Genomic DNA, 24,640 nt, shown 5'->3' with positions numbered 1-24,640 from the left:
TCTCTTGCTGCTTTATCAGATGGTATCAGAGAATCAGGATCTAGAAAAACCTTCTAAAGTTCCTAAGACATTCTAGACAGATCGACGTCTCACCTCTTTCTAATTCTGTTTCAGAGAACCACTTCAGTGTTCCTACACTCACCTCAGATTCTCTTACCCTGCAATAGTCTAGCCTAAATCCCATTAACCACAATTTAGATTCTTTCCTTGGTTCTTTTCCTATTGAAAATAGTGCTAATCTTCCTAAACAATCTTAACTCCCTTGATTGTCTTCATGGGTCTGTTTTTCCTGCTCTTTCTTAATGCATTATCTCCTCAGCCTTGAATGCTGAGCTAAAAGATAGGCAAAATATTATTTTAGCTTAGCCAGATTTATAAAGCTTTCCATACATCTGGAGCACTTTCAATAAAAATATACCTGTGAAAGTGATTTTTGATTCTATGGTAACATCGTTTAACATTTTGAAAGAAAAAGTTGCTGTAAATATAGAAAAGTGAGGTGAACAAATGCAATTTTATCTTCAGAGAGTGTCACATCACGTTTCCAGATAAATTCCATTTGCATTTAAGAGTCACACCATAAGCTTTAAGATATCTTACTGTCACCTGTCAGTCACACACCATACACAAGGCCAGTGACTGTGAGATTATCACATATTCCTGCATACAATGGGTTTTGATGTATCTCAGTATAACTGAAACAGATCAAAGAATCCATGACAGTCAAAACTGGTTTAGAACTATGACAGTCTTGTTTTCTTCTTCAGCAAATAAATTAAATAAAGCTAGATAGTTAGTTTTTTAACTGGGTAAAAGCATATTAATAAATCAGAATCAACTTGAATAATATGAAAGGCAATTTAGTATTGTGAGGTTTAGCACTTTCTAATAAACAGATTACCAAGTCTTCTCTGAGCTGATGGGTTCATGATTGCACAGACCATGAACACCACCATGATTATTCAGGAAAAACTAAAGTACAGGTCATAGCAGGGAAAGACCTTCCATCTGCTATTTGGAAAAGGACAAATTACTTTGTATCTCTTTATATGAGCTCACTAACAAACTGCAAACTTGTAAATTTGGTTGGATGCCTTTAAGAAAAGTTATACTTACACATCAGAGAAATTCTCAGTGTCCTTAGGTAAGAATAGTAAGAAGGACTTCTGTCAGATTTTGTGTCTATTATATAAAATAGTTTATAAAAGTCTACATCAATAAATAGTACTTAATTACATTACAGTTTTCCATAAATATTTCATTAAAACCTCATAGAAACATAACTCAAGTCCTATTCTATCCAGAATGTGGGGAAGTAAGAATAAATGCTTGTTTCCAAGGTGACAATATCCACATAGCAGACCCCTGGTTAGAGTCAACAGTACAGAAAAGAAAGAGAATTTTCACATACTGTGAAAAGGGCACACATTCGGTCTATCTTCTCTGGGTTCCTTGGCCCACCATTCTTATTCAGTCTCACCAGAAACCGCTCACTGAAATAAAGGAAAGAGAGAGACAGAGAAATATAAGAGTGAATGATCCAGAACAAATAAAAGGGGCATCTAAAGAGAAACACCAAACACAGAACAGCTTGCAGTGACAGGAAAGGCCAAAACCACATGTCTAGTGGCAGGACACTCTATTTTTCCTGCCAAGCAACATGCAACAGACACTACAAACTGCCTGACAGCCATTGCTATTTACTTGCCAGTTGTGGCTGTTTGTGTCTTATCTTACCAAAGGGCAACAATGAGGACTGTGTCTTACATTTCTCCCAAATACCCCCCAAACACTTGGCCTTATACAAAACCCTATAACAAGCATATACATTCTTTGATGTGAGCACTCAGACTATAAAAATATTCATCATACTAGATTCAAAAGAATCCAAATTATTTAATTTATAACTTCCTGTATAACTCAAGAATCATTTTAGGGCTAAGAAAAAATGTTACAGGGATTTATAAGAACCGGGGTGAAAATTCAAAGAAAAATGATGTATTATGATGAACTAAAGAAATGACCCCTGAAAGTACAGTCTTAAATGATGTATTATAGCTAAAGCTGCTATCAGAATTTAACAGAGCCACTAAATATTTTATTCCCCAAATAATATAGGTAACTCCTGAAGGAAACTACTGGACTAAGAAGCCTTAGAAACAGCATTTGCAACATTTGGAAAAATGTTTCCTTACTCTCTTATCTCCTTCCTGCTCCTGCCCATAATCTCATTCCCATCTCATCCTAAGGTTCCTTACCAAACACAACAGGAAAACTGAGCCATAGTGAAGACAAAGTATGTGGATCCAAAAGTAATTTACTTCTCTTGTATCCCCAGTCATGTACTCACTGAATATATATGCAATAAGTAAAAGGGCTGATATTAAAGATATAACAACCACAATTTTTTTTGAAGTTCTTACAACAAGCAAATGGAGGGGACACACTTGGGTGGGAGGGGAAGAGGGAGGAGGGAGGGAGGTTTCGGTGATGGGACATAATAATCAACTACATTGTATATTGACAAAATAAAAATAATAAAATAAATAAATAAATAAATAAAATATTGCATTTGAATTATAAGATATATCAGTTACACTGATTAATTTGTTCATGTATTCATTTGTTTATTTAGTCAACAGTTATTAAGTTCTGTGTGCTATACATGAAAATACAAATGTGAACAAGATATATACAAAATACTTTTGTCTTCATAGAGCTTATGATCCTGGTAGGCAGTTAGGCATATGGAAATGAATTCCAAAAGATGTGGGCCAGATATAAATTTGAGATTCTTCAGCCAGTGAAGTAGATGGGGAAAAGCAGGAAATGTACATAGAATGAGAAGAAAAAAAGGGCTTTGGTCAGAATCCTGAGGGACATTGATATTTAAGAAACAGGCAAAATAGGAAGAACTAGCAAAGTAGACACATAGGGACAAACAAAGAAACAAATAAAAAAACAGAAGAAAAATATGAAGAATGATGAGATGCTACATTAGTCAAGGAAAGTGAGTATCTGAAAGAGGAGGGAAGGATCAACAAGGTCCAAGACCATAGAGAGTCACATGAGACAATGACAAAACTGTGTCCGTTAGATGTTAGAGCAGAAATCACTGGTGATTCTAGCAAGAACTGTTTCAGTGGAATGGTAGAGAAAGATGCCAGTGTGAGGAGTAAGAAGTGAGGAAGCACAGTGAGTCTAGACTACTCTTTAAAGAATGGTTATAAAGAGATGGAAGTGATGCACTTTTAGTTCAATGGGCACATGAGGTTGAGGAAGGTCTTTGTTAAAAGATGGGATAATGCACATGTATATAGTCAACTGATTTTCAATAAAGATATCAAGGCAATTCCATGAGGGAAGCATAGTAGTTTCAACCAACAGTGCTGAACAGTCCACATGAAAAAAATTGAATCTTGACCTTTGCCTACAAAAAATTAACTTGAATGGATCACAGACTTAAATATGAGAGATAAAACTATAGAACTACAAGAAGAAAACACAGGAGAAAAATAAAGACAAGTACCTTGTATACCTAGTTCCCATTTGTATTTCCATATTTAGCACACAGCAGAAAACTCTTTGTGATCTGGGATTATTAAGCAAATATCATGAACCACAACAAAATGATAAATTAGACTTTATCGAAATTGAAACCATCTTCTCTTTGCAAGACACTGCTAAGAAAATAAAAGAAAAAGCTACAGACTGGGAGAAAATATGTACAAAACACTAAGAAAGGACTGTACTGAGAATATATGAAGAACTCAATAAGAAGATGTGGAGGAGTGTAGGTATGTTAAGACTGAGAAAGACCAGGGTACTTACATAGGGCAAAAGCCCTTATGTAGATAAGAGATTTGAGGCAGAACAGGAGGGCTTTTGCCCTGTGTAAGTCCCTGGTCATTCTCAATCTTAATATTCCTACACTCCTCCACAAGCAGGAGAAACACTTAACCCAAAAAGAAAAAAAGAATTGAAGAGATCCTTCACCAAAGAATGCACAGGGATGGCAAATAAGCAAAAAACCCCCACATCATTCGTCAGTAGAGAAATGCAAATTGACAACAGTGAGATACAACTACAAACCTACTAAAATGGCTCAAATTAAAGACTGAATATACCAAGCATTGGTGAGAACGTACAGCAACTAAAACTCTCATAAATTGTTGGTGGGAATGCAAAATGGTATAGCCATTTTATAAAACACCTTGACACTTTGTTATAAAATTAAACATATACTTGGGAAATGACCTAGTAATTCTACTCCTAGGTATTTACTCAGGAGAAATGAAAACAAATGTCCACACGAAGACCTGTATGTGAATGTTTATAGCAGCTTTATTCATAACAGCCCCAAACTGTAAATAACTTAAATATACATCAAGGGATAAATGGATAATCTATATAACAAAATACCATTTAAAAATTTTTTTAGGGCCGGCCCAGTGGCACACTGGAGAGTGCGCCACTTGGGAGTGTGGCGGCGCTCCTGCCGAGGGTTCGGATCCCATGTGGTGACCAGTTCCCGCTCACTGGCTGAGCGCGGCGTGGGCACAACACCGAGGGTTGCGATCCCGTTGCCGGTCCCCAGTACGGGCGCGACACTGGGGTTGCGATCCCGTACCGGTTAGTAAAAAAGACAAAAAGGAAAAAAAAATTTTTTTTTAAAACCCACTGAGATGTATAATAATACACATGAATCTCAAAAACATTACATTAAGTAAAAGAAGTCAATCCAAAAGACCTTATGCTGTATGTCTCCACTAATATTACATTTTGGAAAAGGCAAAACTACAGGGACTGATATCAGATCAGGGGTTGCCAGGGCTGATGAACAAGGGTAGGGATTGACTAAAAAGGTGCATGAGGGAACATTCTGGGGTAATGAAATGTTCTATTTCGTGAAAGTGTTGGTGGTTTTACAACTATATATGTTTGTCAAAACTTACAAACTATGTATTAAAAAAGGTAAAATTGGTAAAGGAAAATCCTTGAAAAGGTAAGAAGTGATAGAATGCAGGAAAGAGAGGAGAAAGCAACAGGTAGGTATAGATACGAATAAGTTTGTAATTTTAGTAGTAGAAAGTTGAGGCCCATCAGAGAAACAGGAAAAAAGAATAGCAAAGTTAAACAAAAGATATCCAAAAACGACTACAAAATTTCTCAAGATTAATTGAAAGAAAATGTAACAGGGAAAAGTATATAGTTGTGATATGGACAAGCAGAAAAATGCAAAAAAAGTAACAAGTCAATTCCCTCTCCAGGGTATATCTTCAGTCTTTATAAATCTCTCCATCTTCTTCACTGCCTCTTGTCTAGGCCACCACTAGATACTGGATGTCTGTACTTCACTTTTTGCCTGTCTAAAACTGATTCTTCAGAGAGATCAATCCTTTTCAAATGTGAATCAGATCATATCTTTTCTTCTCTTAATACCTTCTCATATGGTTAACTGATTTTTTTTTTTTAAAACAAGGATATCAAGACAATTCAATGGGGGAAAGAATAGTACTTCAACAAATGGTGCTAGGACAACTGTATATCCACATGCAGAAGAATAAAGCTGGATGTCTATTTCACACCATATATAAAAATTAGCTAAAATGGATCATACTTAAATGTAACAGTCAAAACTATAAACCTTTTAGAAGAAAACACAGGCATAAATCTTCATGACCTTGGGTTATGCAGTGGCATCTTAAGCAGGATACCAGAAGCACAAGCAACAAAAGAAAAAATAGATAAGTTGGACTTAATTCAAATTAAAAGCTTTTGTGCTTCAAAGCACATCATAAAGAAAATGAAAGACAACCTACAAGGAAAAAAATATTTGCAGATCATGTATCTCATGAGGAAACTGTACCTAGAATATATAAAGAACTTTTAAAATCCAATAATAAAGACAACCCAATTCCAAAATGGTCAAAGGACATGAATAGATGTTCCTCCAAAGAAAATATACAAATGGCCAATAAGCATATGAAAAGATTTTCAACATTATTAGCCATTAGGGAATTGCACATCAAAACCACAATGAGGGTACCACTTTACACCCACTAGAATGGCTTTATTTAAAAAGACAGACAATGACAAGTATTGACTAGGAGGTGGAAAAACTGTAACCATCATATGCTGCCGATGGAAATGTAAAATGGTAGAGCCACTTTAGAAAACAATCCGTAAATTCTTCAAAAGGTTAAATATAATTATCATATGACCCAGCAATTCCTATCCTAGGTATATATCAAGAGGAAATGAAAACATACGGTCACACAAAAACTTGTATGTGAATGTTCATAGCAGCATTATTAATAAAAGCCAGAGGTGAAAACAGCCAAAATATACATAATGAATGAGTGGATAAATAAAATGTGATAGGTATATCCATATAATGAAATATTATATTATAAAAAGGAATGAAGTACTGACATATGCTATAAAGTAGATATTCCTTAAAAAACATTATGCTAAGTGATAGAAGCCAGTCACAAAAGACCAAGTATTGTATGATTCAATTTTTATGAAATGTCCACAAGAGGCAAATCTACAGAGACAGAAAATAGATTAGTAATTGCCTGGGGCTGGTGGTTCAGAGAAAATTGTATGACTGCTAAATGATATGGAATTTCTTTTGGGGGTGATGAAACTGTTCTAAGATAAAAGGGTACAAGAGGCAAATTCCTGGATGAACAGAGTTGCTGGCTCTATGAGAACTCAGGATCTTTTCTCTTTCTCCTCAACAATGAAAAGAGGCCCCTAACTAGTCCTCATAGCGCCCACCTGTGCTTCACATTTCCTAGAGCCTTTCATGATTCTGGATTCACCTAGCCTTCTTGACAATTTGTGAAACTCAAAATAACTGGTTTTTCCGGTTTTTTTTTCATTTCAGAAGGCTTTAAGAATACATCTAATTATTTCCTGTTTTGCTAGCTTCTCCAATGGGCATGATAAATAAATGCTGCTTTCCATTAACATTCGAATTATTTGAAGACAAATATTGTTGGGAAAATATAGAAAAAATGGTCAGGGCCCGTCAGATGTACAGAATCTTGCCAAGCATCTGGTGTAAATATGCGCGTGCACACCTAGGTGTTCCTTGTTATTGTCTAATGTGATTGCACATGTGCAGTTCCACCCAGCCCGCCATCTTCTGTATGGAAATTGCAGACAGTGGGGCAATTCCAACGCTGCTCCTCACATCCTGGGATTGGACTCTGTGTCCCTGAAGGTGTTTTGGGTTATGGACTTAAGTATAAAGGACTAACGGCTCTGACGTGCAGTGCTTCTTGAGGATGCTCTAGGAAGCCATATTAGGTCAACTGTTCCTGGTTCTGAATAAAGCCTATTATTTTTTCACCCACGGCTCCAAGGACCTTTTCCTATTACCTAGCTCGTAGACCTGTGTGTGAAGGGTTTGTGACCCAGTCTGGAAAATGGGTTCGAGGGGTGAGACCTAGCCCTAGCTTTACAAATATCTATTCAATGTTCCCTTGATTTGACAACAGCTAGGGTCAAATATTGTTGGGAAATACTGCATTACACAGGGTAGACAAGTTTCTACACTTTAGGACTTCTCAGAGGCTTAAAATGTTGGTATATATTTTAAGCACCAAAGGAACAGGTGACGCGCAACCCCACAATCCACTTTTGTGCAAGGCAATGGAGTCTGCAGAAACACAGTTTGATAAGTGTTGATTGAGTCTATTTGCCAACTAAAACTACAGCAATTACTCATATTACCCAAAGATGTAAAAGTTGTAAGACGAACTGTGGTCAAAAAAGTCCAATTTAGGGCCGGCCCGTGGCTCACTCAGGAGAGTGTGGTGCTAATAACACCAAGGCCCCGGGTTCGGATCCCATATAGGGATGGCCGGTTCGCTCACTGGCTGAGTGTGGTGCTGACAACACCAAGTCAAGGGTTAAGATCCCCTTACCGGTCATCTTTTAAAAAAAAAAAAGTCCAATTTATTAATGAGATTTCATAAACACCCACATCTCTACATGAGAGCAACAGGTCATTCTTTCTCTTAACTAATACGGGTGAGAAACTTGTCTAATTTACTACATGATCTCTTTCAAGAGAAAAAGAGATGGATAACACTCTTACTTTTCAGTAAGCAATGTTACAAGAGAACTATTCATTTATTTGTCTTTATGATAATAAATTACAGACATCCAGTATACAAAGTCACATTAATTTCATATTATTGACCAAGTTCTTTCAAATAAATTCCATAATTTGAATCTGTAACAGGTCTAATGGCATCTTAATTTTAAGATCACTTGCTTTTATGAGAGTTATAATTGCTGGGTGGCACTGCACTTCACACACTTCTTCATTGATAGTGATTCATGCATCTCTTCAGCAAATGCTCTGTGACTGCCAATGAGGTACCAGCCTATGCCAGGCACTGAGGCAGAGGCAGAGTCTCTTATTCTCAGGGAGGTATTTCCTGAAGACTGTATTTTGGAAATAAAAGCAGTCTCCTCAAATAAATTCAGAGGAATTCTCCAAACTCTTTCAATTTAATCTTTATGCTTCTCATCTGGTCTTCCAAGGAGATGGATGCCAACTGTTCAGCATCTCTTTTATGATACCTGTCTGGTGCTTGAAAACAGGCAAGTAGCCCCAAGGCTATCGTACATTGTACAACTCAACAGATTAGGAAATCCTTAACATTCCCCCACAGATTAATATCCCAATTTGATCACTTGGCTTTATTTCTCAAGTTCTTCAAGTTTTCCCTCTTCATTTTAAAGTACAGAGAACAGAAATACACAAAGAGGTTTCATAAAGGCAAACCAGGGTCCAGTGCTATGGTTTCCAAATTTACTTTTAGTACCAGCTCTCCCCTGCTTTTCAACAAAAACTTACACTGTTCACCAACATATGAAAAACTAAAAAGCAGAGTTACTTTGGTTGAACCATGGTGGGGATTCCTGGGCAGCGGGGGTGGGGGAGGTGGGGAAATAGGAATCTTCCCTACTTAGGTTTCTACCCTAACCACTACTTGTCCCTCAGACACTTCAGGGCTCCAAGAAACATTTTTGTCACTATTGGTACAATCGAAGGGTTCTTTCTAGCCTTCCTCTCTACCTTTTATCCTTTCAACAAATACTCATAAACTCCTACCATTTTCAGAAACTGGGCTAGATGCTGAGGATATAGAAATAAAACAATTTCTGTCCTCAAGGTTCTTAGTCTAGTGGGACAGAAAAACCAAAAATTACAACACAATGTGAAAATGCTATATTTGCATAGAAAGAGCCTGACAAACTACTGGGACAAGAGTAGGCTGCCTGAAAGAGGAATTGAAACAGGTTCTTGAAAGATTGCTAGGCTTTTGCCATTTGGTAAGGGGTAATTAGAGATGAAGAAAATGGGGATTCTAGGAGGAGACAGTGCCAAGTGCAGACTTCCTGAAGCATGAGATAGCCTGTCACATGCAGAAGCTCAGAGCATGAGTTAACAGAGCACTGGAGAACTGGGGAGTGGTCAGAGATGTCATACAAAACAGTGTGGACTTACATATGAGAATTCTCCAAACTTGGTTATAAACAGGAGTGCCTGGCAGCTCATATAAAATACACATTCCTGAGCCCCATCCCAGATCTTGTGGATCAGAATGTCTAAAGGGGAGAACTGGAGAGAGTCCAGGAATCTGTATTTTTAAAATGCACCTCAATTGGTGTTAGGAATAGCATATTTGGAAAATCCCATTGTGAGCCTTAGAAAGAGCTTGAAAGTTCAACCCTGAGAAGCACCATGATCTCATAAGAGTTTAGAATGATCACTTAGGCTGCAGTGCGGAAGTCGGGTTGGTAACACAGAAAATACTCTAAAGACAACTGCAGTAGACCAGGCAAGCTATGATGCCATTTGGGGACTAAAGAGAGCTGAATGGATGTGAGATACATTTAGAAGACAGAGCTGACCGGATTTAGCAGTTGACTGGATGTGGTATTGTCAACCAGAGAAGATGTAAAGGGGGAAGATGTAAGGTTCAGGTGTGCATGTTGAATTTGAGGTCTGTATGGGACATATAGGTAAACAGAAAACACGCAGCTAAAATCCCAAGTCTGAAGCTCAGAGAAAAGATGTGAGTGGGAGATACAGCTTTGGTACTCATCAGCTTGCTATAGCAGCAGCAGCAGCAGCAGCAGCAGCAGCAGCAGCAGCAGCAGCAGCAGCAGCAGCAGCAGCAGCAGCAGCAGCAGCAGCAGCAGCAGCAGCAGCAGCAGCAGCAGCAGCAGCAGCAGCAGCAGCAGCAGCAGCAGCAGCAGCAGCAGCAGCAGCAGCAGCAGCAGCAGCAGCAGCAGCAGCAGCAGCAGCAGCAGCAGCAGCAGCAGCAGCAGCAGCAGCAGCAGCAGCAGCAGCAGCAGCAGCAGCAGCAGCAGCAGCAGCAGCAGCAGCAGCAGCAGCGGCGGCGGCAGTAGTAGCAGCAGCAGCAGCAGCAGCAGCAGCAGCAGCAGCAGCAGCAGCAGCAGCAGCAGCAACCACTTAATGAGTGCCTTTTGTGTACCTGGCATTGTTTTAAGTATTTTTTTTCTTGCCTAATTGCATTTAATCTTCACAGTTATTTCACCTCTGAAGAAACTATTAATCAGTGAGGGACAGTTCCTGGCTCAAGATGAGAACACAGAGAATGGGGAAGTTGGAATTCAAATCTGGATCTGTTTGACTTCAAAGTCCACCTTTATCCGGTATTTCACCTTATAAAAAGAGCATTGAGAAAAAAAAGTGACAGGGGGTCAGAGGGGGAAAGGTGATTTTCATGGGAAAATATACCTAGGAAATGTTGCAAACCAAATATTGACCCGGACAGGCACAGTGAGTGTCTGTGTGGCACAGGCTCCTAGAGGTGCCACATGAAGGAAGCCTAGCTGGCCCCAAGACCCCTATTACCCACATGGGGCACCTTGGTTCTTTCAACTAGGAAGTCTGTGCCAAGCTTCCACTGCAGCTCTTCTGGCAGCACCTAGTCTGTTTGAAATGCATGGCATTCCCACCAAGACTGAGATGCAGGCAATGGTTGGAGGCCTGATTTGGAACAAGCAGAGACTCCTGTAAGACAAAAACATCCTGGAAAATAGATTCCTTTCATTTTGTCTAAAGCAAAAGAGATACACAAGTAAATCTGTTGTCATATATTCTCAAATAAATTATAATAGCATTTTTATAACTAAACATCCCCTATTGGGTCTTTAGAAATTATGTACTTCTCATGAAAATTAACTAAATGGTAGCTTGATGATCAATTATGTGGTGAGCTACAAACAGTTGTTTTTACTCTAACAATTTCTGCTCTCACCCCAGAATCAGGCTCCTAATTCTAACATCAAAAGCACATAGATAAGTAAAGGCAGGTGAGGTGAGAGTGAGGTTCTGCTGATAGGACAGCACAATGCTATGTCAGTTCATCTTTGCTACCTCGAACATTCAAGTCATAACACTTCTGAGGATGGTGTGTGTCGATGTGACGAAGCTGGGAGATTGGGGAACTGACCCTGCCTTTCATGTGTTTTGCTTATCACACCTATGGGGACTAAAGAAGTGTACACTGTTATGCTTCTCAACTGAAAGCTAAGCAGCCTGAAGTATTTATAGAAAAGTAATCATGCTAGGCCTTCATGCCAAAAAGGCAATGTTAGAACAGCAGCTACTTCTCTTTATTCAGGAGTAGCTCTTTTACCCGGTGTAGGCAAATATATCCTTCCCAGATGGGCCCTTTGCAACTTCCCAAGAGTAACCCAGACCTAGCAGTTCTGAATGAAATACCAAAGAAAAAAACAGATAAATAAATGAATAAAGGTTGAAAAAAAAATTTAGCTAAGAGCTCTTTCATCAAGTGTACAGAATGCTACTCTATCAATCTATATGACTTGTACTTATCATTGATAATATAATGTTTTCATGTTTATTTATTACAAGTTAAGCATCCCTAATCCAAAAATCTGAAATCCAAAATGCTCCAAAATATAAACTTTTTCAGCACTGACATGACACACAAAGTAAATACTCACTGGAGAATTTTGGATTAGGGATTCTCAACTGGCATGTACTCTGCAAACATTCCAAGATCTAAAAAAAAAAAATCTGAAATCTGAAACACTTCTGGACCCAAGCATGTCAGATAAGGGATACTCAAAGTATATCATGTTTTCCAATTTATTTTGCAAACTGAAAAATTTTAAACAAATGCTAAAGTATGCTTGCTCTCTAAAGCCTCATGTAAAGATACTGTTTTGGCAATAATAATATTGAGAAAATATTGTCTTTTATGAAAGGTCATGCCCTACATAATTCAATCATGGCATCTCCTAATGGATATTCTAGTAACTGGAAAAACATAACCTGCAAAATTCACTTGTTAGAGTGGAACAAGGTGGCCGACTAGAAGACCCCACAACTTGTCTCTTCCTCAAGTGACAGACAAAAGAATAAAAAATTACATTTGGATGGAAACAACTAAAGGAGAGTGCTGGAGAACATCAAAGGACTAACAGATGCTAGTAAGCAAAGAAACTCAGGATAGCCACCTAAAGAATGGAAGAAAACACCTGGCCTCCACCACCCCAATCCCCAGCCAGGGATAGCTAGGAACCAGGAGAAACTTCTCCCTGTGGGGAAAAGGTAAGGGAGAGGATCCCAGCAGACTTCATCAATACCTTGGACACCTACAGTCCTCACCACTTGGGACCCCAGCAGTCCTCACAGGTACTAAGCCCAGCTGAGAGAGCTGCCTGGTGTCCACACAGTTGTGCTCCCCCAGAGGACCCAACATGTCGCCCTGCCCTCAGTGGCCCACTTGGCTACTGCACTATGCCATCTTGGTACAAGAACTGCTGCCGGAAGGTGTCTTACCCCAGGGGTGAGTGACACCCTTTCATCTCAGAGGCTAAGCCACCACTGAAACAACTACCCCAAGCCAAGCTGAGAGCAGCTGTTACGCCCTGCCCTGCAGGGCTGAAAGGTGGTGCAGCCACTCCACCCAACCCTCTAAGAGGCTGTGCAGTCCCTCTGGGGGAATCTGTACCACCCCCTGGAGCTGAACTAAAGCAGTGCATTGCCCCCTGGGGAATTAATTTCTTGGCTGAGAAGCTGCTTAGCTGAGCTGAGCATCTGCACATCCCAAGGTGGAGATGATGTAGTATTCCATACCCCACAGAAACAGAGTTGTGGCTGAGCTCACCCTGCCTTACTGGCCGAACAACTCTAGTACCCTGCTTCCCTGGAGCTGGACTAATCCCCTGAAAACTAAGCTCTTGAGACACCCCTTTCCCTGGGGAGTGGAGTCAGTGCTATGCTGTTCCCTGCCCAACAAGACCTGATAGAATTTGGACATGTTGTTGTATTGGTCCATTTGTGTTGCTACAACAGAAATATCTGAGACTGGGTAATTTATAAGGAAAAGAGGTTTATTTGGCCTACGATTCTGAGACAGCTGCATCTGGCATGGGCCTCAGGCTGCTTCTACTCATGGCGGAAAGCAGCAGGCAGCTGGCAGCGGGTACAAGCAGATCACATGGTGAGAGGAAGCAAGAGAGAGAGGAGGTGCCAGAGTCCTATAAACAACCAGCTCTCGTTGGAACTAACAGAGCGAGATCTCACTCAGGACCCCCACCCCCAGGGAGAGCATTAATCCATTCATGAGGGATCTGCCCCCATGCTTCAATCAGTTTCCAACACTGCCACACTGGGGATCAAATTTCCACATGAGTTTTGGAGGGGACAACACATCCAAACTCCATCATTCTGACCGTGGCCCCCCAAAACTCATGTTCCTCTCACATACAAAATACAGTTATTCCATCCCAACAGTCCCAAAAGTCTTAGCTTGTTCCAGCACCAACTTAAAAGTCCAAAGTCTGAAATCTCATCTGAGACCAAAAGCAAAAGTCCTTCCAGCTGTGAAACTGTAAAAATCAAAAACAAATTTATCTACTGCCAAGATACAATGGTGGAACAGACATTGGGTATACATTCCCATTCCAAAAGGGAGGAATAGGCCAGGAGAAAGGAGAAACAGGCCCCAAAGAAGTCCAAAACCCAGCAGGGAAGACATGAAGTCTTAAAGCTCCAAAATAATCTTCTTTGACTCCAAAGGAAGTCAAGTCACGTCAAAATAATCTTCTTTGACTCCAAAGGAAGTCCTGCACCCTGGGCACAATGGGGCATCTGAGCCCCCCAAATCTTGGGCAACTTCACTTCCACACCTCTGCTGGGTGCAGCCCAGTGGGCTGTGCTGGTGCCTATGGCTTTTCCAGGCTAGTGTTGCATGTTACCAGTGGCCCTGCAGTTCTGGGGTCCTGGCGGCAGCCCTGCTGTCTTGGCTGTACTAGACATTTCCCTGTTGAGGGCTCTCTGTGGGGGCTCCGGGCCCACTTTCCTGCTCAGCATTGCTCTACTAGATGACCTCTGTGGTGGCTCTGCCCCTGAAGCAGGTCTCTGCCTGGGTCCCCAGGTTTTTCCATACATTCTCTGAAATCTGGGTGGAGGCTGCCATGCCTCCACTGCTCTCACATCCTGCCAGCCTGAAGACTTAACACAATGTGGACACCAATGGGGTTTCAGGCTTCTACTCTGTACAGCTGCTGCACGAACTACACTTGTGGCTGCTCCAGCCAGAGCAGCTGGGATGCAGGGAGCAGCTTCCTGAAGGCAGCTGCGCCCCAGGTCTGTCCTCCAGGACAACTCAGTCCTTCTAGGCCTCGGGGCCTGTGATGGGTGGGGCACACTTCCAGACTTCTCAAATGCCCTTACGGCTTCTTTTCTGCCACTTTCCTGGCTATTAGCATCTGGCTGCCTCACCACCAAGCTAATGTCTTTAGCAAACAGTTTATCTGCTTCACCCTTGCATTTTTCTCTTGCTCTCTGCTTCTCTACCACATGGCCAGGCTGCAAATTTTCCAAATCTTTACACTCTGCTTTGCTTTCCTTTTAAATTATGGCTTTACGTCATGCCTTTGCTGCCATAACTCAGAGTATGCTGTTAAAAGTAACCATGCAGCTTCACTAATGCTTTGCTGTTTTGAAATTTCTTCTCCCAAGCATTCCAGTTCACAACTCTTAAGTCCCACCTTCCACAAAGTCCAAGGGCATGGAAACAATGAAGCCAAGTTCCTTGCTACGGTGTAGCAAGGGTGATCTTTTGTCCAATTCCCAATAAGCTCTTCATTTCTATTTGAGACCCTATCATCAGCATGGCCTTTACTATACACATTTCTATCAGCATTCTGGTCACAACCATTTAACCAATCTCTAAAACGTTCCAAACATTCTCTCATCTTTTTGTCTTCTTCTAAGTCCTCCAAACTCCTCCCACCTTTGCCTAATACCCAGTTCTAAAGCTGCATCCACATTTTCAGGTACCTGTATAGCAACACCCCACACCTCAATACCAATTTTCTGTATTAGTCTATTTCTGTTGCTATAACAGAAATACCTGAGACTGGGTATTTTATAAGGAAAAGAGGTTTATTTGGCCTACAATTCTGGGACAGCTGCATCTAGCATGGACCTCAGGCTGCTTCTACTCATGGCAGAAAGCAGCAGGCAGCTGGGAGCAGGTACAAACAGATCACATGGAGAGAGGAAGCAAGAGAGGAGGTGCCAGGGTCCTATAAACATACAGCTCTCGTGGGAACTAATAGAGTGAGATCTCACACAGGACCCCTACCCCCAGGGAGAGCATTAATCCATTCATGAGGGATATGCCCCCATGCCTCAATCGGTTTCCAACACTGCCAAACTGGGGATCAAATTTCCACATGAGTTTTGGAGGGGACAACACATCCAAACTCCATCAGTTGTTCCCCCTCAAAGCTCATGTTGAAATCTGATCCCTAATGTGGCAGTGTTGGGGGCTCTTGGGTCATGGGGGGAAGATCCCTCATAAATAGATTAATGCCCTTCCTGGGGCAGGGGTAGTGAGTGAGTTCTTACTCTATTAGTTCCTGCAAGAACTGGTTGTTTAAAGGACACTGGTACCTCCCCTCCCCTCTCTCTCTCTCTCTCGCTTCTTCTCACCATGTAGTCTGCTTATACCTGCTAGCTGCCCTGCCATTTTCCACCATGAGTAGAAGCAGCCTGAAGCACGTGCCAGATGCAGCTGTCCAAGAATTGTGAGCCAAATGAACCTCTTTTGTTTATAAATTACCCAGCTTCAGGTATTCTGTTGTAAGCAACAGAAACGGACTAATGCAAGACCTAAATGACAGCTACACCCTGCTACTCTGGGTCCTTGCTGCCACTGCACCTGGCCTCATTAAGACTGAGATATTGCTGAGTCCCACCATTCTAAGGGCTAGAGTGACCACTACACGGTATCTCGCCCCCTGGAAACCAAGGGACAACTGAGCCCCATTTGCTCTGGTTCCTGAATTGTAGCCATAATCTGTTGACCGTGCCCAAACCTCCAGTGCACTCCTTCTCCCCCAGAGTTGAGAGAGTGCACTGCTCCCCAGGGTCAAAGTCATAGCTACAACTCAGCCCACTGATCCTGAAGTGCCAAAGGAGGCCTCAGAGTCACAGATCCTGGTGCTATGGGCAATCTACATCCAAACCTGCCACAGAGAGTGAACCTACACCCTGAGACCCAGGTGCCACAAGAGGTTCTTCAGACACTGAGCCCAGGATCCCAGATGCTCCATGCACCTGCACCTGGAACTCAGCACCACTGCAGCTGCTATAAGTCAGGTCAGACCTGACACCAAGAGGAATCTCCTCAGTAAAGTGTCCCCCTTGTGGGGAAAATGAGAATAGAAGGATTCAAAAAGCCCTTACCATCAAAGACCTTAAAAACCTATGCCACTGCGACTGCTGCCACCATTGCCACAAAGCTCTACAGCCTAGGTCACTGAGGTATCAACAGTTATCAGTGACACTGGTCACAAATGAAAAAGCTACCCAGAGACTAAATCACTACATTTATGTGGAAACAGAGTCACTACACACTTCTCAACCAATACACTAAGACCTAACTGCAGGTGAAAGACTCTGTCTATGAAAGCCCTCTGTAAAGTTTCAAAGAGGTGATTGTTCTGCCAGATGCTTAAGCCTCAATGCAGGAACACAAGAAAAAGAAAAATCAAGGCAATATGACACCAACAAAGGAACATGATAACGCAATAGTGCACACCCCTCAAGAAAGAGGAAATCAACAAACTGCTGGAAAAATAATTGAATATAATGATCTTAAGAAAACTCAATGAGATATGAGGAAATACAGATAGAAAATTCAACAAGGGCCGGCCCGGTGGCGCACTGGAGAGTGCGCCGCTTGGGAGCGCAGCGGAGCTCCCACCGAGGGTTCGGATCCCATGTGGTGACCGGTTCCCGCTCACTGGCTGAGCACGGCGCGGGCGCAACACCGAGGGTTGCGATCCCGTTGCCGGTCCCCGGTATGGGCGCGACACCGAGGGTTGCAATCCCATACCGGTCAGTAAAAAAGACAAAAAGAAAAAAAAAAAGAAAATTCGAGGGTTGCGATCCCGTTGCCGGTCCCCGGTATGGGCGCGACACCGAGGGTTGCGATCCCATACCGGTCAGTAAAAAAGACAAAAAGAAAAAAAAAAAAGAAAATTAAACAAAACCAGGAAAACAATTAATGATATGAAGAAGAAACTTAACAAAGAGATAGACATCATGAAAAGAACCAAACATAAATCTTGCAGCTGAAGAATTCAATCAATGAAATTAAAAAATACAATGGAAAGCTCATAGCAGACTACAAGCAAGCAGAAGAATCTCTAAACTGCAAGACAGGTCATTTGAAATAACCCAGTAAGAGTAAAACAAGATTTCAGAAAACCTACAGTAATTTTACCATTAAACAAACACATATGCAAATTATGGGCGTTTGTGAAGGAGAAGAGAAGGAAAAAGGCATCAAAAACCTATTTAATGAAATAATGGCTGAAAACTTCCTGAATCTTGGGAGAGATATGGATATACAGATCCAGGAAACTCAAACGTCCTCAAATAAATTCAACCATAAAGATACTTTCCAAGACACATAATAGTCAAAATGTCAAAAGTCAAAGAAAAGAAAAAAATTCTAAAAACAGCAATAGAAAAGCATCAGGTCATATATAAGGGAATCCCCATTACAGGAACAATATAATTCTCAGCAGAATCCTTAAAGGCCAGCAGACAATGGGATGATATATTCAAAGTGCTGAAAGATAAAATTGCCAGCCAAGAATACTGTACCCAGCAAAGCTATCCATCAGGAATAAAGGAAAATTAAGTCTTTCACAGATGAGCAAAAACTGAGGGAATTCATAACAACTCTACCAGCTTTACAAGAAATACTCAAGAGTCTTACATCTGGAAGTGAAAGGATGATAACTACCATCAAGAAAACATGCAAAAGGATAAAACTCACTGGTAAAACAGGTACACAAATGGCAAAGAGAAAGGAGTCAAGCCTTATCACTACATAAAACTATCAAACTGTGATAATAAACAACAAGAAAGGAAGAAGGGAACAAAACACATGCAAAACAATCAGAAAACTATCAACAAAATGACAGGAGTAAGTCCTCACCTATCAATAATAACCCTTGAATATTAATGGACTGACTAAATTCCCAAACAAAACTTAGAGACTCACTGAATGAACTTACAAAATAAAAATAAAAAGACCCAACTATATACTGCTTTCAAGAAACTCACTATGCCTGTAAAGACACACACAGACTAAAAGTGGAAGGATAGAAAAATATAATCCACTCAAATACCAAAAGAGAGCAAGAGTAGCAATACTTATATCAGATAAAACAGAATTTAAGTGAAAAACTGTAAAGAGACAAAGAAGGTCATTATATAATGTTAAAGAGGCCAATTAAGCAAGAGAATATAACCATTGTTAATTGTTATATACCAACACTGGAGTACCCACATACATAAAGCAAACAATATTAGATCTAAAGGGAGAGACAGACTTCAACACAATAATAGTTGGGGATTTCAACACTAGACTCTCAGCACTGGACAGATCATCTAGATAGAAAATCAACACAGAAACAATGGAATTAAACTGCACCACAAACCAAATGGACCTTACAGACATTTACAGAACATTTCATCTAACAGCTGTGGAACACACATTCTTCTCATCAGCATATGGAACATTCTCCAGGACTGACCATGTTTATCCCATAAAACAAGTCTTAACAAATTTTTAAAAACTGAAATCATATCAAATATCTTCCCTGACCACAATGGAATAAAATTAGAAATCAATAGCAGGAGAAACTTTCAACAGTGTACAAATACATGGAGATTAAACCACATGCTCCTGAACAACCAATGAGTCAAAAAAATTAAGCCATAAAGTTAAAAATTTCTTGAAACAAATGAAAACTAAAACATGTATACAGCCAAAGCAGTACTAAGAAGGATATTTATTAGCAACAAATGCCTACATGAAAAAAGTAGAAGAAATTCAGATAAACAATCTAACAATGTATCTCAAGGACCTATAAAGGCAAGAACAAACCAAAGACAAAATTAATAGAAAGAAATAGCAAAGATCAGAGCAAAAATAAATAAAATTGAGCTCCCCAATACAAAAGATCAACAAAACAAAATGTTGGCTTTTTGTGAAAAGATAAACAAAATTGACAAACCACTAGATAAACTAAACAAGAAAAAGAGAAAGACTCAATAAATAAAGTCAGAAATGAAAAGGGAGACATTACAACTGATATCACAGAAACTTAAAGGATTGTTAGAAATTATTATGTACAACTGTACACCAACAAATTGAAAAACCTAGAGAAAATGTATAAATTCATGGACACATACAATCTACCAAGACTGAATCAAGAAGAAACAGAAAATCTAAACAAATTGTGAGTAACAAGATTGAATCAGTAATAAAAAGTCTCCCATTAAACAAAAGCCTAGGACTGGATGGCTGCACTACTGAATTCTATCAAACATTTAAGAAAGAATTAATATCAAGTCTTTTCAAACTCTTCAAAAAATTGAATAAGTGGGAATTCTTTCAAATTCATTCTGGGAGGCCAGCATTATCCTGATACCAAAGGCAGACAAGGACACAACAAAAAAAGAAAACTACAGGCCAATTTCCTAATCAACACAGATGTAAAAATACTCAACAAAATACTAGCAACCCAAATCCAGCAGTGTATTAAAAAGATCACTCACTATGATCAAGTGGAAATTAACCCAGTGATGCAAGGTCTGTTCAACATACGCAAATCAATAAATGTGATATTTCACATCAACAAAACAAAGGATAAAAACCATATGATCATCTCAATTGACACAGAAAAAGTATTTGATAAAATTCAATATCCCTTCATGATAAAAATCCTCAACAAGTTAGGCACAGAAGAAACATAACTCAGCATAACAAAGGCCATATGTGACAAACCCACAGCTAATATACTAAATGGGGAAACACTACGAGCTTTTCTTCTAAGAACTGGAACAAGACAAGGATGCCCATTCTCTCCACCCTTATTCAACATAGTACTAGACGTTCTAGCAGGAGCAGCTAGGCAAGAGAAAATGATAAAGAGCATCTAAACTGGAAAGAAGGAAGTCAAACTGTCCCTGTTTGCAGACAACACGATCTTATATATATGAAACCCTAAAAGCTCCACCAAAAATCTCTTACAACTGACAAACGAATTCAGTAAAGTTGTGGACACAAAATCAAAATGCAAAAATCAGTAGGGTCTCTATATATCAATAACAAGCAAGATGAAAAAAAATCAACAAAGCAACCTCATTTATAAAAGCCACAAAAAATAAAATGCCTAGGAATTAATTTAAACAAGGAGGTGAAAGAAAGATCTCTATGAGGAAAACTATAAAACACTGATGAAATAAATTGAAGAGAACAGAAAGAAATGGAAAGACATCCATGTTCATGGATTGGAAGAATTAATATTGTCAAAATGATCATACTACCAAAAGCAATCTACAAACTCAATGCAATCCCTACCAAAATATAAATGACCTTCTTCAGAAATAGAAAAAAGAATGCTAAAATTTGTATGAAACTACAAAAGACACCAAATTGCCAAAGAAATATTGACCAAAAAGAACAAAGCAGGAGGCATCATACCACCTAACTTCAAAATATACAAAGCTATATTAACCAAAATAGCATGGTACTGGCATAAAAGCAGACACACAGACCAATGAATAGAACAGAATAGGGAACCCAGAAATAAGGCCATGTATTTACAGCCATGTATTTATAAACAAACATCTATTGAATAAAACCATGTATTTTGACAAAGGTGTAAAGATACACTGGGGAAAGGAAGTCTCTTTAATAAATCGTGCTAGGTAAATTGGATATCCATCTGCAAAAGAATGAAACTAGACCCCTATTTCTCACCATATACAAAACCCAACTCAAAATGGATTTTAAAGACTTAAATGTAAGATCCAATACCATGAAATTTGTATAGGAAAATGCTTTAGGACATTGCGCTGGACAATACTTTATAAAGAAGACCTCAAAAACACAGGCAACAAAAGCAAAAATAGACAAATGGGATTTTATCAGACTAAAAAACTTCTGTACAGCAAAGGAAACAATCAACAGAATATAGAGATAACTGGTAGAATGGGAGAAAACACTTGCAAACTATGCATCCAACAAGGGAGGAATATCCAGAATATACAAGGAATTCAAACAACTCAACAACAAAAACAAACAAACAAATAACCCAGTTAAAAAATGGGCAAATGACCTGAACAGACCATTCGCAGAGTAAGACATACAAATGACCAATAGGTACATGAAAAAAATGCCCAACATCACTAATCATCAGGAAAATGCAAATCAAAATCACAGTGAGGTTTCATCTCACCACAGTGAAGAGAGAGGGGGTGGTCAGTGGATACAAAATTGCAGAGAGACAGGAAGAATAAGATCTAGTGTTCTACAGCCATGTATAAAGACTACAGTCACCAGCAAATCACTGTACAATTTCAAGGAGCTAATTGAGAGAATTCTGAATGTTCCCAACACAAAGAGGTTTGAAGAGATAGATGTGCTAAATACCTTGATGTGATCATTGCACACTCTACAAATGTGCCCAAATATCAAACTGTACTCCATAAATATATGCAATTATTATAGGTCAATTAAGAAAAAATAAAAAAATATCAGAGACAGAAGTAGTTTTAGGTTACCAGAAACTGGGGAGAAGGAATAATGAGAAGTTATTGCTTAATGGGTATAGAGTTTATATTTTGGATGACACAAAAGTTTTGGAAATAGATAAAGGTGGTGAATACACAGCATTGTGAATGTAGTTAATTTCCCACAATGATATATTTTAAAATGCTTAAAATGGCAATTCTTATGTTACATATATACTTTACCATAATAAAAAAAAATTGTGGCTGGCCAGTTAGCTCAGTTGGTTAGAGCACAGCCTTATAATAACAAGGTCATGGGTTCTGATCCCTGTACAGGCCAGCCACTATAAATAAATAAACAACAATAAAAACATACCATCAAACAAAAACTAATAGTATCCAGTACTGATAAGAGTGTGGTACATACCTTAAATTTTCATACATTGTTTGTGGGAATGTAAATTTGAAAGATTCTTTGGAGATACATTAAGTAATACAAAGAGTCTTAAAAAAAAAAAAAACCACTAGATTTATTGTTCTTCACTTGAAGTCTATTTTATCTGTAAGTATAGCTACTCCGGTTCTTTTTTTGGTTTCCATTTGTGTGGAATACCATTTTCCAACCTTTCACTTTCAGTCTGTGTGTGTCTCTATGGGTAAAGTAAGTTTCCTGGTGAGTGCATGGAGCAAGAGCTGGCAAAAGTGGCTACTGTGCCCTTCATATGAAGTTGCTTGGTGGAGGCAGGGGAGAAGAGGGCCTTGGTGGCCCTCAGGCCAGCAAGACCATTAACAGGATTCCCATGGACCCATATAGGAGTGAGGAGCCACAACTAAAAAAAGGAACCACTCAGAGGCTGGTGAGTCATAGCAAGCAACTACTGCATGGACCGTCCCATGGGAAGTGCTTGGAGTACAGGCGGTGGGGGAGATGGGCCATCGGGGGAACGTTGGGGCACAGCATAGACAGCTGATCTGCACTACAATCGGTGCAGGACCACTCAGTCGAGACTGGTCAGGAATATAGAACTGCAGGGGGAGCAGGTTGCTGAAAAGACTCAGGTCAAGACCCGAGTTTCTACACAACCCAGGTGTTCTGGACCTCACAAGACCTGGAAGTACCAACAAAGTCAACCATTAAACATGCTGCACAAAAAGCCTTTCCCAGGGTATCAGCAGCAAAGTAGCAATTTAGCTCAACCAAAAGCCTCAGTGCTGGTCCCCACAGGAAGTTCCCCCATTTTAGAAGTAAAAAAAGGACAACAATTTAGTTCCACTGCAGAATGTAAGTGGTGGGAACAGCGAATAATCCAACACAGAACTGAAAGTAAAAACAAAATACCCACAGACCAGAGACAAAGACTGATATTAACTAGTAAAGGTCTCACTTCACCCAAGAACACCTATAAAATCTAGGATGATCAGAAGCCCCCTCAGCCCCCAAGCCAGGAAGGGGGGAGGGCTGGGGTCCTCAGCCATGCCCCCGACACCCACAACCAGCCCAGTGATGGCCACTGAGCCACGGCAGGAAATGCCCTAGGTTCCCGAGCTGAGGTGGTGGGGGTCCAAGGGCCTTGGATACACCCCTGCAACACCCACACCCAGCCCAGTAACAACCACCAAGCTGCCACAGGAAGTGTCCTGGGCTCCCGAGCCGGGACAGTGGGGGGCCTAGGGCTTCAGCTACACCCCCGTCATCTGCATTCAGCCCAGCAATGACCAAGCCACCACTGGAAGCCCCCTGATCTCCCCTGCAGGAATATGGGGGGGCCATGGGCCTCGACCACGCCCCCCCCCTTCCTCCTTAACCCACCCTATTTTCTTCCCCCTTCTCTTCTCCCCCTCCCACTCAACTGCTCCACAACAACATCTAGAATGTAAAAACAGATGGTGCTGGAGACCAACCCCTCCTCCCGCAACTGGGCAAGGAGCACGTAAAAACACCAATTCTATTTGGGTGGCCCACCACAGCCACCACAATAGCCATGGCTATCACAAAAGGGGCTAGATGCCACAACCACTGTGCAGATGGCCCCCCAGCCACTCGAGTGCATTGACACGAGGAGAGTCATCAGTGGAGACGAGACCAAAGAAAAGAAGAGGATGTCTCTCTCCACAAAGCCCATTCCAGACTGACAGAAGCATATACTCTATAATAATAGTGGGGGACCAGAACATACCTCTCTCAGCACTAGACAGATCATCTAGGCAACAAAGGAACAGAGTAACCATTACTCTTTCAGAAGGAGAGAAGAGGGGCCGGCCCGTGGCTCACTCAGGAGAGTGAGGTGCTGATAACACCAAGGCCATGGGTTCGGATCCTATATAGGGATGGCTGGTTAGCTCACTGGCTGAGCCTGGTGCTGACAACACCAAGCCAAGGGTTAAGATCCCCTTACTGGTGATAGATGATAGATTAGATTAGATTAGATTAGATTAGATTAGATTAGATTAGATTAGATTAGATTAGATGAAAGAAAAGAAAGAAAAAGAAAGAAA

The 24,640-nt window shown here is 40.5% G+C and overlaps 1 protein-coding gene across 3 annotated transcripts in view; it reads right to left on the bottom strand.

Annotated features, from left to right (window-relative positions):
- The window catches only part of DOCK3 (dedicator of cytokinesis 3), a 208,549-nt gene that overhangs the window by 164,757 nt on the left and 19,152 nt on the right, over positions 1–24,640 (bottom strand). For all 3 annotated transcript variants that reach the window (XM_008568116.1, XM_008568117.1, XM_008568118.1), the window contains exon 5: positions 1,412–1,493. In XM_008568116.1, the coding sequence (XP_008566338.1) occupies positions 1,412–1,493 (82 nt within the window). The remainder of the gene's footprint in view (positions 1–1,411; positions 1,494–24,640) is intronic.

Source organism: Galeopterus variegatus, unplaced genomic scaffold (genome assembly GCF_000696425.1).
Source record: "Galeopterus variegatus unplaced genomic scaffold, G_variegatus-3.0.2 Scaffold376, whole genome shotgun sequence".
In the NCBI taxonomy this organism is placed as follows: domain Eukaryota; kingdom Metazoa; phylum Chordata; class Mammalia; order Dermoptera; family Cynocephalidae; genus Galeopterus; species Galeopterus variegatus.
Note: the sequence above shows the minus strand (reverse complement) of the source record. Positions and strands in the feature narration are given on the sequence as shown.